Genomic DNA, 13,441 nt, shown 5'->3' on the forward strand with positions numbered 1-13,441 from the left:
GTGGGCTACTGCCCGTCCAGGGTGAGGGCCAAGACCTTCCTCCTTAATTTTATGTGGTATGTTCCATTCATCAATATACAGAAATATATAGGTGGCTTAGATTGAGTACAGCAGTCCTAAAGCCCTTTGATTACAGGCCGTGGTGTCTCCGAGAGGAAGAAGAAAAAAAAAAAATTATGGAGTGAGCCAGAGCTCCAGCCCCTGCTGGCAAACCTCTCCAGGGCACCCCTTGCTTGGGAAAGCGCTCGGCGTTCTCCTTTGGGGACTTTTAAATACCTCACGTCTCGAAATGAGGGGCTCCGGCTGCCCCCCCCCCCGCGCAGCGAGCAGTCCCCCCGCCCCCGCCGTGCCATCCGGGGCGACTTCCTGCCCTTGGAAACACCTCAGGCCGGGGGACTCGGAAAGTTTTTCAAAAGTCCAAATCCACCAGTGCCCCCTTCAGTTGTTGTTTTCTCTCCCCTTGAACTCAGGGCGTTGGGTTTAATCCAATTAAAAAATTCGGCCCCGCTCTCCAAATCCACCTTTCCTGCCCTCCCCCCCACCCCCGCCGTCAGCCAGCGGAGAGAGGGCGATCGGTGTGAGCCTGGCGAGGGAGGGCCCTTTCCCCGGCCCCTAGCCCCGGAACAACCGGTAGTAGCCGTTTTTTTCCTCCCCTCTTCTCCTTCTCCCTCGCCTCTTTCCGCCCGGCTTTGTGTGAAGTTTGCGGCACATTGCAGATGAGCCCTTAGCGGCGAGAGGAGCCTATTGTTCCCCGCCAGGAACTGCTTGCTGGGGCTGTGCTGGCTTTTGCCTTTAGAGCTGCCTTCTGCAGTACCGGGACCGGCCTCCGGGGTCCGCTGTGTTGCGCTCTCGTCCAGGCAGAAGCACGGCGGCCTCAGATCTTTTTGTCTGAGAGAGAAGAGAAGTGAATCCCGCTGCCGCCGCCACCGCCGCCGCCGCCGCTGCCGTAGCTGTACAGTGTGTGTGTGTGAGAGAGCGAGCGAGGGAGCGAGCGAGGGAGAGGGAGATCGCATGGAGCCGCGGCTGTAACACACACACACTGTCAATACCTCACTCCGGCTCCCCCCCCACCCCACCACAACAGTAACCCAATTCATTGTGTGATCCAGCAGCACCATGTTGAGTCTCATGTGCAGGCTGGATCGGTTGGGTTTGTGGTGCTGAGAGAGGCAGCAGCAGCGGGAGGAGGAATTACTGAGAGGTGCCCCTCTCCCTCCCTGTCTCTTTGCCTGTGTGTTGTGTGGAGACAGGACTCGCAATTACCACACTCTCTGGGCTCCCTTATTCCTTTTAAACTTTTTTTTAAACAAGCCCCTCTCCATGGCTGATCCCCGGCCGAGCACGGGCACCTGGGTCTCTTAAAGACAAGGAGGAGCCGGGGATTGTTGTTGTTGTTGTCGGCCGTTTTTTTTTTTAAATTGGATTTTTTTTTTACGAGAACCTTTTTTAATACAAAAATGGCAAATTCGACGGGTAAAAACCACGCAGACCAGCGGAGAAAGGGACTCGCTTTCCTGGACGAGCTGCGGCAGTTTCACCACAGCAGAGGGTGAGGAAAATGGGGAGATGGAACGGGAGGGGGGGAGGCTTTTAAACCGACCAGATCCAACTTCCAGCCCCTTCCCTGAAGGACACGGCAGCCCCAGCGAGGGGAGAAGAGGGGGCAGAGCTGACAAGTTGTGGTGTTTTGTGTGTATCTCCTTTGGCAGGTCTCCTTTTAAGAAGATCCCCGTGGTGGGTGGGAAGGAGCTGGATCTTCACGCTCTCTACACCAGAGTCACCACTTTAGGCGGATTTGGGAAGGTGAGTGGAAGTTTTAATTTGGGTTTCCCTCCCACTAACCTCTTCCCAAAAGTCTCCTCTGACCCCCGGGGGCGGCGGGGGGAGCCGGGGTGGCCGGGAACCGTCCTATTTAAAGCCGGTTAGAGAAGGTGGGGGGTGGAAGAAGGAAGCGAGCAGACAGGCAGGTTGGTGGCTTGGCCTTGTCGGTGGAGCGATGAAGGGGGATCCGGGGGTACGGCGCACACCCCGCCCGTGCCTCCCCCGCCTCCGCCGGAGCCCCTCGCCCCTGCCCCCCTTCCCCGGGAGAAGGCGAGGAGGGAGCAGAGAGCTTCGGTCGGCGAGAGGCAGTTTCTTTCGCTTGTGGTGGCAGCTCTGTGTGTGTGTCTCTCTCTCACAGAGGGAGAGACAGAGGAGAGAGTCTGAGTGCAGTTTTAGTGCAACTCAAAATTAGCGGGCATGTTTAACATCGATAATCGGCACGGAGCATGGGCTAGGAAACGATCCTCGCAGCCGGGGGGGGCCGGGCGCTGCCCTCCGAGCCCTTCCCGGAGAAAAATAACAAAAGGGGCACCCAAGACGGTGTGTAATCAAATAGCCATCTTTAGGCTTCAAGGCTAGGGACAGAAATGTAGGCCTCAAAAGAAAGGCCTCTCTGTGTCTGTGGATCTGTCTTGGGGGGACCCCCCGGGACGGCGCCCCCGCGCCCCGGAGGCCAGGGGGCGCCCCCGCGAAGACTTCCCTGCATTATTTTAAACTTCTTTGGGTTTTTAACGGACCGCGTTAGGATTTAAAAGGGGGCGACAGAGGGACTCCCGATTGGTTATTGTCCAGGCAGTAAAAACAAAAACAAACAAACCCCAAAACAATGCAAACCCTCCCGGCCGTCCCCCCCGAAAAAAATAATGTATGTATTAAAAAATAAATAAAGTAAAATACCGGAGGGAAGCGGGAGTATTCCCGGAGGGGGAGTGCTACCGACTGTCAGTAAAATATATAGTCCTAAATCCCATATACATTCGTGTTTTTTTCTTTTTCTATATTTATCTATTTGCTTCATGGCAGCTTGTGTTTTTTTGTGATGTTCGCTGCCAACGACGTGATTATGTGTACGTTGTGTATCTCGGCCTGTGTGTTGTTTTTGACAGGTATCAGAGAAGAATCAGTGGGGAGAAATTGTAGAGGAGTTTAACTTTCCCAGAAGTTGTTCTAACGCTGCCTTCGCTTTAAAACAGTATTACTTGCGGTGAGTGCTATCAAGCTGTTGCAGTAGAATTTTTGAGGGTGGGATTATATTCGGTTTTCAGTGTGTGCAATAATAAAAATATCCCTACTCTTTAAAAATGCTATAAAATAAAGCAGAAGGAACTTGTAATTCCTTTCTGGTCTGGTGCAGTGATCAGTTAAAGGTAATTCTGGTTTGTAGTTGTTTTATTTTGTATTTTACATCTGCAAGCCTTAAACTTTGAAGGGATCCCAAGTATATAAACAATACATGTCAGAGCCATTTTTATTGATTGTTTTAGAATGACGGTACTAAAGGACTGTTACTAAGAGATCATGCTATTGTAGTTACAGAAACTTAGCTTAATTTTTGGAGCATTGAAATGTGTTGATATATGTAAACTTGTTTACTGCTCAGTGGGGTCACACATTGAATGAAAATGCATCTGCAGGAAGGTAGACTGCTTTGGATAAATTATATTGTTATCAATTACTAGCAGCATACATTATTTTTTATTTTAGAGTACAAAGAGCTAAATAATTTTTTCTATTACTTGAAAAATAGTAGATTTCGGCAGTTTTTTTAAAAAAGATTAAATTCCTTGAAATGATACAGGTTATTTTTTGTGATGCAGATTATTTTTTAATGTAGCATGGAGTTAATACTGAATATTTTAAATTACTGTGTGTGGTACTGTTCAGTTACTAGATGACTTTTAAAAAAAAAATTAATTTTGATTAACTTTTGGTGATTATTCTTTGTATGAAAGATTTTAAAATTATTGCTTATATTGTGTTTTTAGATGCTATATATAGAAAATGGTTTCATTTAGAATAAAGTTTTATGTACGTTGGTTAAGGAATGTAATTTTCTGTTTCTGAATTGTATAAATGGTATTTTTCATTGCAATTAATGATAATATAGATGTGCAATATGTACAAAAGATGTATGGGCTTTTGGACTTCTGTTTTGGTGATCTGAGTACACACAAGCTTTATCTGTCTCTAGTTTGGCCTTCTGAATTAGGAAATGCAGTAATTGTACAGGTGCACTTTCTATTGGTTGTCCTAGATTGACTTCCAGCTTGAAGCTGTAGAGTTCATAGCACAGTGGAGCAGTTATTGAGTTACAATGATGTCTGGAAAACCTTAGTCAGATATCTGCAGTTACTGAATTTTTCTTTTTTTGGTGGTGACATATGATTGCTTTAAGATCCAGACTAAGAAAAGAAATTACCATTGTTAATAGCTTTAGCAAAGTTGATGATTGCTAGCAGGCCTAGGAGTGAAGTGGCAAGCTCACTTTAGGATGTCCTTCTCTGTTGGTGTCGTCCCGTCCCCCCCCCCCGCTACATAGTATTGAGATAGTATTGCTGAACATTTGTCAGATCACAGAAAGCAGGTTTTTGCTTTTTGAGTTTTTCTGTTGGACCATGTAGCCTATTACTTGACTAGATTTTACATATAATTTGCAAAATGATAGCTTTTTGGTTTTTACCCTTTCCTTTTTATTTCCATATTTTATAAGTGTTTGAATGGCCTAACTTTTTGCAGTAGAAGATTGTATGTCATTTGTGTTTTCATCTGTATTTTGAAAGCATTTATATGGTGTGACAGTTAACACAATTAATGTTAATTTAGCCTTCTAATGACTATTAATTTTTAATAAGATACTACTTTTTAATTTAGAATCAGACATACAAAAATGTTATTTTTATTATTAGCATGCTGGTATTCACATTATTTAAAATACAGTTGCTGAAAATATGTATAAATGATTACATACAAATAATTGAAAGGTTTTTTATTTATTTGGAATTTAGAAAAAAAAAGTTGATAAACAGTTAAGATGAAGAATCTTTTAAAATGTCTGTTTTATCATAATCTCTGTGATCTACTTAGGCCATTCTGAAATAAACTGTCAAGGTTCTTGGGTTTCGGGTGGATTGGTTTTTAATGGTGTTTTTTGGGGGTTAGGGGGTTTTTTGGTTTGTTTTTCTAAATTACTGCTTTACTCACTGTTGCTTCTCACATAATCTAAGTTTGATGTGAACTGTATCCCAGCTGAGTTCACCTCCTTACATGTGCAGTAATAAGACTGTATATACACATGTACCTCTGCTAGGTTAACGTTCATTTAGCTTTAACCTAGAAGCTTTGGGAGGGGGATTTTGTTATAGGGAAGGAAAAAATGCTCTAGTGATAAATTTGTAAAAAGGGCTTTGTTTATCTGTGTTGAAGAACATAACCTGAGGTTTCTTATAGGGCTAGATTTTAATGAACTGCTGAGCAATTACCCTTGGAAAAAAAATGTTCCTCTTGAGTCTCAAGTATGACTATAATCTTGGGCTCACTATTGTAATGACTTTGCAAACAAAGCCAAACAAATTGAGGCCTATCAACTTTTATGTAAATTTTTATCCAGTTGTATGTTGTGTGTCCTGTAAAGTGAGGGGTCTGCATGGCAGATGGGACCCTGTTGAATTCAGAGGGATTCAGTGGTGTGCACCTACGTGAACACATTTGTAGATTTGGGTCCGTGATAGTTTGTGATGAAAGTTGCTTCTTTCTATGAAACATCTGGCATACCATGTTTGCTGAGATAAGATCTCAAGCGACATGGACCACTTGCTCGTTTTGCCGTGTTATCTCTAATAATGCTGTCATTTTGACTTAAAATTACTGTGTAAATAATTTAGAAGTTGAATTATTTGTGTGACGTCAGTAGTCCTGTTGGCTTGATCAAACCGAATGTTTTGCAAAACAGTCATTGGGTTATGGGTTTTCTAGGCAGTTGTGAGGTGTGTCTTTTTTGTTTAAGTAACTTTTTAATTTTGACTGTTGTGGAATTTTGCTGGGTGTCTTTGGGAATGTATGTTAGGCTTCATTAAAGATAAGAATTGTTTAAACTTCTGATATAATTCTGATAGGCTTTATGATAGGTGATATTTGAATACATGATAGACAATCCTATCTACCCCTTCTCCTTTGCACTGCCCTCTCTTTTCTCTCACTGGAAAAAGTTATTTATAATAGGAAAAGTCTGAACCATTTAAACTTTGTGCCTGTGTTGCTTTGAGCTGTCTGACAGGTGAAGTAATTTATGCACTGTGGCTCTTAGTGAGCAGTCAAAAGCCACAGTGCCGATAACCATTGATAGACTGTACTTGTTAATGTAGTTCTGTAAGTCTCTACAGCATCAGAGAGTGTAATTCCCTTGGATGTAGTGCAAATTAGATGTTTCATCTCAATTGAGGTAAATTAGTAAAGCATTTTCTAAATGCTTCTCTAAAGATTATTTTATAATGTTAATGAAATATTTTAATATGGGGTAATAAATGTAAACATCAGTAATGTGGGCATGCTTTTACATTTTTGTTAGTTGGTAAACATACAAACAAACATACAGTTGGTAAACATCCAGGTGAAAAGAAAGTTTACGTGAAATATGCCTGGTTTTTATGTTAATGGTTTATTAGGTTACAGTCCTGCAAAGAATTGGGCTGATGTGACCTCATATGTTAGTAAAAGGTTCTGTTCATTTTCATGTGAGCCAAGTGATACATTTATTTCTGTTGCAGGTCTTCATCTATTCTTGGGGAGTGAGGGATCTTGTAAACTAAATGTGCAAGTGAAGTATGCCTAACTGAACTAAAAATCAGTTTGCTTTTAAAAGGTATTTATCTGCATTAAGAGAAACTATGTGAAAGGACTAAGTGTAAGGTAAAATAAGTTTAAGTCTCAGTTCTGCAAAGAATTTCTGAAAGGTGGGAAGCGGGTGTGTATTGTAAGCTTCTGGTAAACGCAGCAGAAATGAGTTAATGCTAGTTAAAGGTGAATAAGAATTTGCTGTTGTAAATATTGGGGAGGTAAGGGGAAGTCAAGTAGAGAGGAAAGATGTCAGTTCATAAATGAGAAGTTGCATAAAATTATAAAGACAATCCATTATACTGAATTTCCTGAAATTCCATATATAGTAGGATGAAAAAGTGTGAGCCGTTAAAAATCAGGACCATATGAAATAGTTATTGACAACAAGTAGAGGGTGTTCTTGAAAGATCTGAAGATACTTATAAGTCATTTGATCTTCAAGATGCCACTAAGAAATTAAATATTAGTACTGATTTATTTAAAAAAATAAAAGAGGGAAAGAAAAAGAAAAAGAACAAAAAAGTATGAGCTGAAGAACTAGATAAATTTAAGGGATTCTGTTCCTAGTAAAATAACGGCAGAAATATTAGGGAAACAATAATAAGCAGCCTGGAATTTTCCAAGCAAAATTACTTTAAAAGAGTTTTCTTTGTTATTCTTGCTCAGTGTTTAAAATTAGGATCTGATACTGCAACAGCATCTGCACATAGATCAGTGAGTATAGAGAAGTACAGGACTGGCTTGCTTGCCAGATGTGATTGCAGGTTCAAGGCCCCAGTGGATGAAGAGAAAGTTGTAGCTGTAGTAATATTTTATGTATTTTCTAAAATTCAAATAGGTCTCAAAATCTCTCATTAACAAATTATTTATGTATATGGATAGTCATCTGAATGAAAAATTGGTTGAAGGACCATAAACAAAAATAGAACAAAGTATAAGGAATAGATTTGGTGAGTCACAGCAGTTTTAGGTGCTAAAAGAGTTACATCAGTGCTTACATATGCATGTAGTAATACAAGTTTAGCCATTTTAGGCATATTTAGTGTCTGGATTGATTAACTTTCTGAGAAGGTGAATAGTACACTTGTGACATTAGCAGACAACGACAGTGAGAAGAGTTAAACATGAGTCAGCGCAGAAAAGAAAAGGTTATCTAAAGAAATTAGGCACATTGTTGGAAAATACAAATTAAATTTAGTTTGGAAAATGCAAGCTAAAACAGTTGAGGGACAGTAATCCAAACCAGGTATTCATTGTGAGGGAATAACCTGGAAAGCAGTATTGCTGAAAAAGGGATAGGAGTGATACCATGGGCCTGATAATCCTGTCAGTTGTGTGCACCCAACTCCCTTTCATATGAAAGGGATTTGTGCATGCTTCTGACAGGAAGAACAGGCCCCTATTTGCAATATGATATATAGACTTTGTAAAAATCAGAATGAGTTTAGGTTGCATCCACAGAGGCATTGAACAAGTAGGAGATGAGTTTTTGTATGAGATTGTGTGACTGTATTTGGAGTACTGTTTTGCTTTCAGAGCCTTTGCAACAGGTGGGGCAACTTAACAGAAGCTTAGAGAAGAGCAACAAAATGTTAAGAAGGCTGAAGAGACTAATTGATTTAAAAAAAGATTTGAGAAATAAATGTTTTGCTTGGTTAAATGAACATTTTGGGTGAGAAGGGGAAATGGTATCTTACAAGCATTTTGAAGGGCCTAAATACTTAAAAGGGAGATAATTTTAAATAAAATAAGAGGCTCTGTTAATGTGTAAGCTGTGATGAAACCAAGGGAGAAAATTCAGAGCAGATAGCAGCACAAAAAACCCAAGATATACCTGTATACCTTTTGAATAGTATGCCAAGCGGAGTAGGGGGGAAACCCACACCATGGGTCATTCAGAACTAGCCTGGTCAGAACACTAATACGTGTGCAATAGGTAATGCGCCAGGACTGGCAGAGAAATGGACCAGATGACCTTACAGGTTCTGTCCATCTTTGAATAACACTGTAATGCAGGCTTTCATCTTGCATAGCTACAGACTTTTATTGCAACACTACAGACTTCACCTGCGGAATCTGTTGTGCTTAATTTTGTCACAAATCCTGCAGTCATTGGCAAAACAGGAAACAAATACATGGATGACATTTTTATGCTTTCTTTTTAAAATTATTTCTCCCCCTCAAGATAAGAATTGTAATGTGTGTTTCAGTCAGATGTCTGAGGCCTTGCTTTTAAGTCTGAAGCGAATATTTTACATAGTTGGAGGGGGAATTTTGTTTTAGTTGTACTGTAATCATACAGTCAACATGTTCACAATCAAGACTAGTTACTGTTCATGCTATAAAGCTTTATTTAGGGGAATTATATATGCCTGTTGTTAAAATCGTAGAATGTCTCTTAATAGACGTTATTTATTTGTATGGATGTTGTCTTGTCAGAGTTGCTGGGAATCTGCTCAAAAGAAAATAGAACTTCTGTAATACAAAATATGCATTAGGCCTCTCCTCAGGAGAGCAAGCAGCAGGTGAAAGGAAACATAGCTACCTTAAAATTGCTCTTTCTTAGAGTTCTGTTGTGATACTAGTCACTATGCAAATGAGTTTGGCCTCTACAAAGTTGCTGAGCTTTTCCTTCAGAGGGTAAATTCCTCTTCACTGCTGAAAAATGTAGTGAAAAATTAGTGCAATGAATGTAAACATCTTTTCTCTTCCTGATAATTTTTCTGCAAGCTTTTTGTTAGAAATGACCTAAATCACTGCTGCTAAGCTGAAATATATTGGTTTATTTGGGGAGGGGTGAATGTTGTTCTTCAGTTTTAATACAGAATTCTGATTGTTTAACTTGAAAGCTTATCTAGACAGATGTCACAACTAATAACCTACAAAGAGCAAGTTTCTGGCAACACTATAATAACTGTGGTGACTTTTAGGACCTATTGAATCTTCTAGTAATTGGTGGAAAGTTTACATTTTAAGACCATTTTCTAATCTTCAACTGAAACAGTATCACAATTATTTTATGCTTTAAAATTATTAATAGCTGTGGTAACATCTTAGGTTTGAATAAATGGTAAGCATATTACAACAAGATCAAGAATGCATATGGAATGCAAGGATATTGCTTCTTTCCTTGTGAATTGAAATAAGCCTGGGCTAAGAAAAGGAGTTTCAGACTTTTTTGTTTTACAGCTAATAAGCTTTAATTACCTTGTTTATTTGCAGTTAAACCTCAATAGATAAGACTTTCATACTCTATTTTCTTACCTAACCCCTTCCCCACTTTCTCCAGTAATGAAATAGAGAAGTATAATTTGTTAAGTTTTACAGGTGAGGTATTAGAGGTACACAGAGGTTCAGACCATTACTTTGAGAGTGCATGTCAAATAGGAATGAAATCCAAGTACAGTAAAGCCTTTTTTTATCATGCTAGAATCCAGTTCTGACAGGCAAATTTCTTCTTCCTGAGCCTTAGTTAAAGCGTCCATAAAAGGGGGCTACTATTATTTACTATCTTTTAAAATTTCTCGTTAATCAATAGCTGAGGAAGCACTGTTTGAAAAATAAAACAGGATAATGTTATGTTCTGCGAACTGGAAAACTGAAAACTAAGTGTGTAAGACATTATGAGAATAGATTATTTGTGTTTTGGTTTGCTGTGTTTTGTTTTAAAATGCTTGTTCAGAGTGTTAGAGTGGTGTCTTCCAGCTTAAATGGGACTGCTTGGAGTAACTGTAGTACCAGTCCACATTATTAGAAGACGTATAGTTCATAGAGGAAATTGGGTATAGGCCAGAGATCCCATCACATGAACTTGTTTCTGGTTATCAGCCTGATACGTATTTATTCTGTGGCCTTAGTTAAATCATTTGCCATCTTTTTATTCATATTTATAAAGTGTGTATACTGATGTTTGTTTACCTATCTCACAGAGAAGTGTGAGACTGTAAGCTCTTTAATGCAGGGATTGTGTCTCTTCATGCTTCTATGTCATATCTTAAATATTTGAAAATGAATATAAATTAGGAATATATGAGGAAAATAAAACTATTCATAAGCTTGTTTGCCCTCTGCAGTGTTGAGAAGCAGAAAATATAGCATAGATGAGAGGAAGAACAATCTTTATTCCTTAGGGAATAAATAAACTTGGGATACCTAAGCAGAGAAATATTGGAACAGTTGAAAGAAAGAAGCTTATCTTAAGGAAGGATAATAAAACAGCAAGATGGTACCCAGAATAGTGAGCTTAGGCTTTGCCTGAGGTACTAGATTAGTGAGCTAGGTATCAGATCTAAAATACAGTCTCCTTGGAGCAACGAGTTCAAGTCTAAGCAGACCTGAATTAGATTGTCGGCAACAAGGTAGTGACACTGAGTTCTCTACTTTTTGTTTTCCTATATTTAAACTGAATGTGCATGCATTTATTTTAACTCCAGATAAATTGTAGAAAGCCAGCTATGCTGCAAGAGGAATTGCATACTATTATAACAGAGTGGAGTTCTGTTGAATGATGCACTGGAGCATGTTTGTCTGCAAGAGTGAACTGTGTTCATACTATTTTATTTTTTTATTGGTGTGGGAGGAGCAACTGTTCCAATTAGTAGTCTTTTAGAATAATTTACAGTGTTACTTGTCAATCCATAGCTACCTAAAATACATAAAAATCCTGTAAAGTAAGGCAATCGTTCTGATTCAGAGAGACCTTTTCTCTCACAGTGTTTGCTGGACTTTTTGTATCTTTGTTTGCTGAAGTTTAGATGGGTCATACTTATGGCTGCATGCATTTCTCTATTGTTACGTGCTGTGACGTCTGCTTGTTGGCCTCTGCCTCCCAGTCCAAAGGTTGCTATGCTTCCATGATAATCCACGTGTAGAGATTCTCAGCTCTGTAAATCACTAAATCATATGACTAACTCTGAGTAGCTCTGTTAAAGTTCTTTGGAGAAGTGCTATAACAACGTGTTTTACTGGGACATAATGTGTTGGGGTAACTTTTCATTTGGGATACATCCCAGGGGCTTAATTAAGCTAAATGAAAATAGTTTACTTTGGGGGTAATTCTAGCATGTTCTGAGTATACTAACAATGATTATGGCGTAGGATAGGTTTAGAACCGTGTGTGGGGTTTTATTTGTTTTTTTAAAAGTATATTTGTATTAAAACTTGCGGAAATAAACTTAGGAACAGTTCTTCCCTTACATGGTTATTTTGCTCAGGAGTATCTGGGTTCTAGTGACCTCGATTAAGTGATGTCACCAGGCAATTCTGTAACATGGCACTATTTACCTGGCCATTACCAGGCAATGGCCAGGTAAACAGTGCCACATTACAGAATTCACATATGTCCTCTCTAATTTTGGGGAGGATGGTAGAGCTTTGAAACACTGAAGATTACAGAGTTGTTTCTTGGATACTTTTCTCCCCCCAATACCATCTATGAAAACCTAGAAAAATTCACATTTCTAACAGTATATGTTCATATAATGCTACAGTTGCACAGTAAATACCTGAAAAAATCAGGAATTACCTCATTTAAGTATGAATTTGTCTCTAGAGAATATTCTTCATAATAGAGCCTTGTGTTCTCTGTGGTAAAGGGGAATAAATTCCATGGCAGTATTAATCTGTTGTGTCACTGTGAGATACCTTTTTTCCCCTCGTATATATACACATAGTTCTGAGTCATCGTTCAACATGGTAATTGATTAATCTCAATATTAGGTATTTCTAAGGAGGTTTTGAGTGTGCTTTCTGGGTATCCTTTCCCCACTATCTTGGCTTCCATGGTGTTACCCACATGGGCCAATTCAGAACTCCTTTCCTTTGCTTGTGAGCTGAGGGGGATTCACTGTTGCAATACTGCTTACCCTGGCTGCCTAGCTCACAGGTCTTTTTGTCTCTCATTCTCTGCTAATCATCATTTTCTCAATCTTTGACTACAAGCCAGAATTCATCTTCTGTTCCTTGACCCCTTGATGTCTGTACCCATAAACTGCACATGGAATATTTACTGTAATCAAATGAATTCTTAATTGTAAAGAAAATTTAAGGAAAGGTGTATGCAGGTAAAAGGGCAAGAGGACAAAGCACTAAATGTCAGGTGCCTAGCAACAGTAAAATACTGAATTTTACAGCAAAAGGATAATAGATTCCATGGTACCTGAGGAAAAAAAAATTCTGCAGCTGTGGACATGCAGAATTCACAGGGTCCAGACGAATATCTAAAGGGTATTTCACACACCTGAAAAATGTGCTTTCAGGTACTCTGCAGACCCAGTCAGGCATTACAGCATTGGTGTGCATTTTGCTTGTTCTTCCAAGGTAATTTTTGTAAGTCTAAGGTATAGAAATATAATTTTTTTTTTAGTGAAAACTTTGTTTCTGAGCACAATTATGTGCAAAGGCTGACCCCTGTAGTGAATTATTGTGTTTAATTGGGTTTGAAGAGTATACAGGGCCCTAACTACCATACAGCTTGGAATACCTTTAGTAAGCATTTTTTTTTCAAATGCTTCAAAGTACTTTATTTCCTTCAAACTTAGCTAAATTTGTTATCCTGTTTAACGCCATGTGCTTCTCTGTTTATATAATATGAAGTTATTTATTAGGAAAATGTTATATTAGTCAATGCATATGGAATCATAGTAAAAGTGTAAAAGGTTAGAAAATCAAAATACAAAACTTGGTGACAATGACTTCATCACATTCAGTATTTTTTCATTAATATGTCCTATAGTCAATACGCTGTTATTACTGAAATATAGGTACATTCCTAGAAATTTTTTTGTCA

General features: G+C 39.3%; 1 protein-coding gene across 2 annotated transcripts in view; it reads left to right on the forward strand.

The window, feature by feature from the left end:
- The first annotated feature begins 593 nt into the window (after positions 1 to 593).
- Positions 594 to 13,441, forward strand: part of ARID2 (AT-rich interaction domain 2) — a 110,616-nt gene continuing 97,768 nt past the window's right edge. Inside the window, exons 1-3 of one of the 2 annotated variants that reach the window (XM_072862407.1) lie at positions 594 to 1,549; positions 1,710 to 1,803; positions 2,928 to 3,025. In XM_072862407.1, the coding sequence (XP_072718508.1) occupies positions 1,458 to 1,549; positions 1,710 to 1,803; positions 2,928 to 3,025 (284 nt within the window). In that variant the 5' untranslated portion in view covers positions 594 to 1,457. The remainder of the gene's footprint in view (positions 1,550 to 1,709; positions 1,804 to 2,927; positions 3,026 to 13,441) is intronic. The other variant, XM_072862416.1, reaches the window with a different exon arrangement.

This window comes from Ciconia boyciana, chromosome 1 (assembly GCF_034638445.1).
Source record: "Ciconia boyciana chromosome 1, ASM3463844v1, whole genome shotgun sequence".
Lineage (NCBI taxonomy): Eukaryota > Metazoa > Chordata > Aves > Ciconiiformes > Ciconiidae > Ciconia > Ciconia boyciana.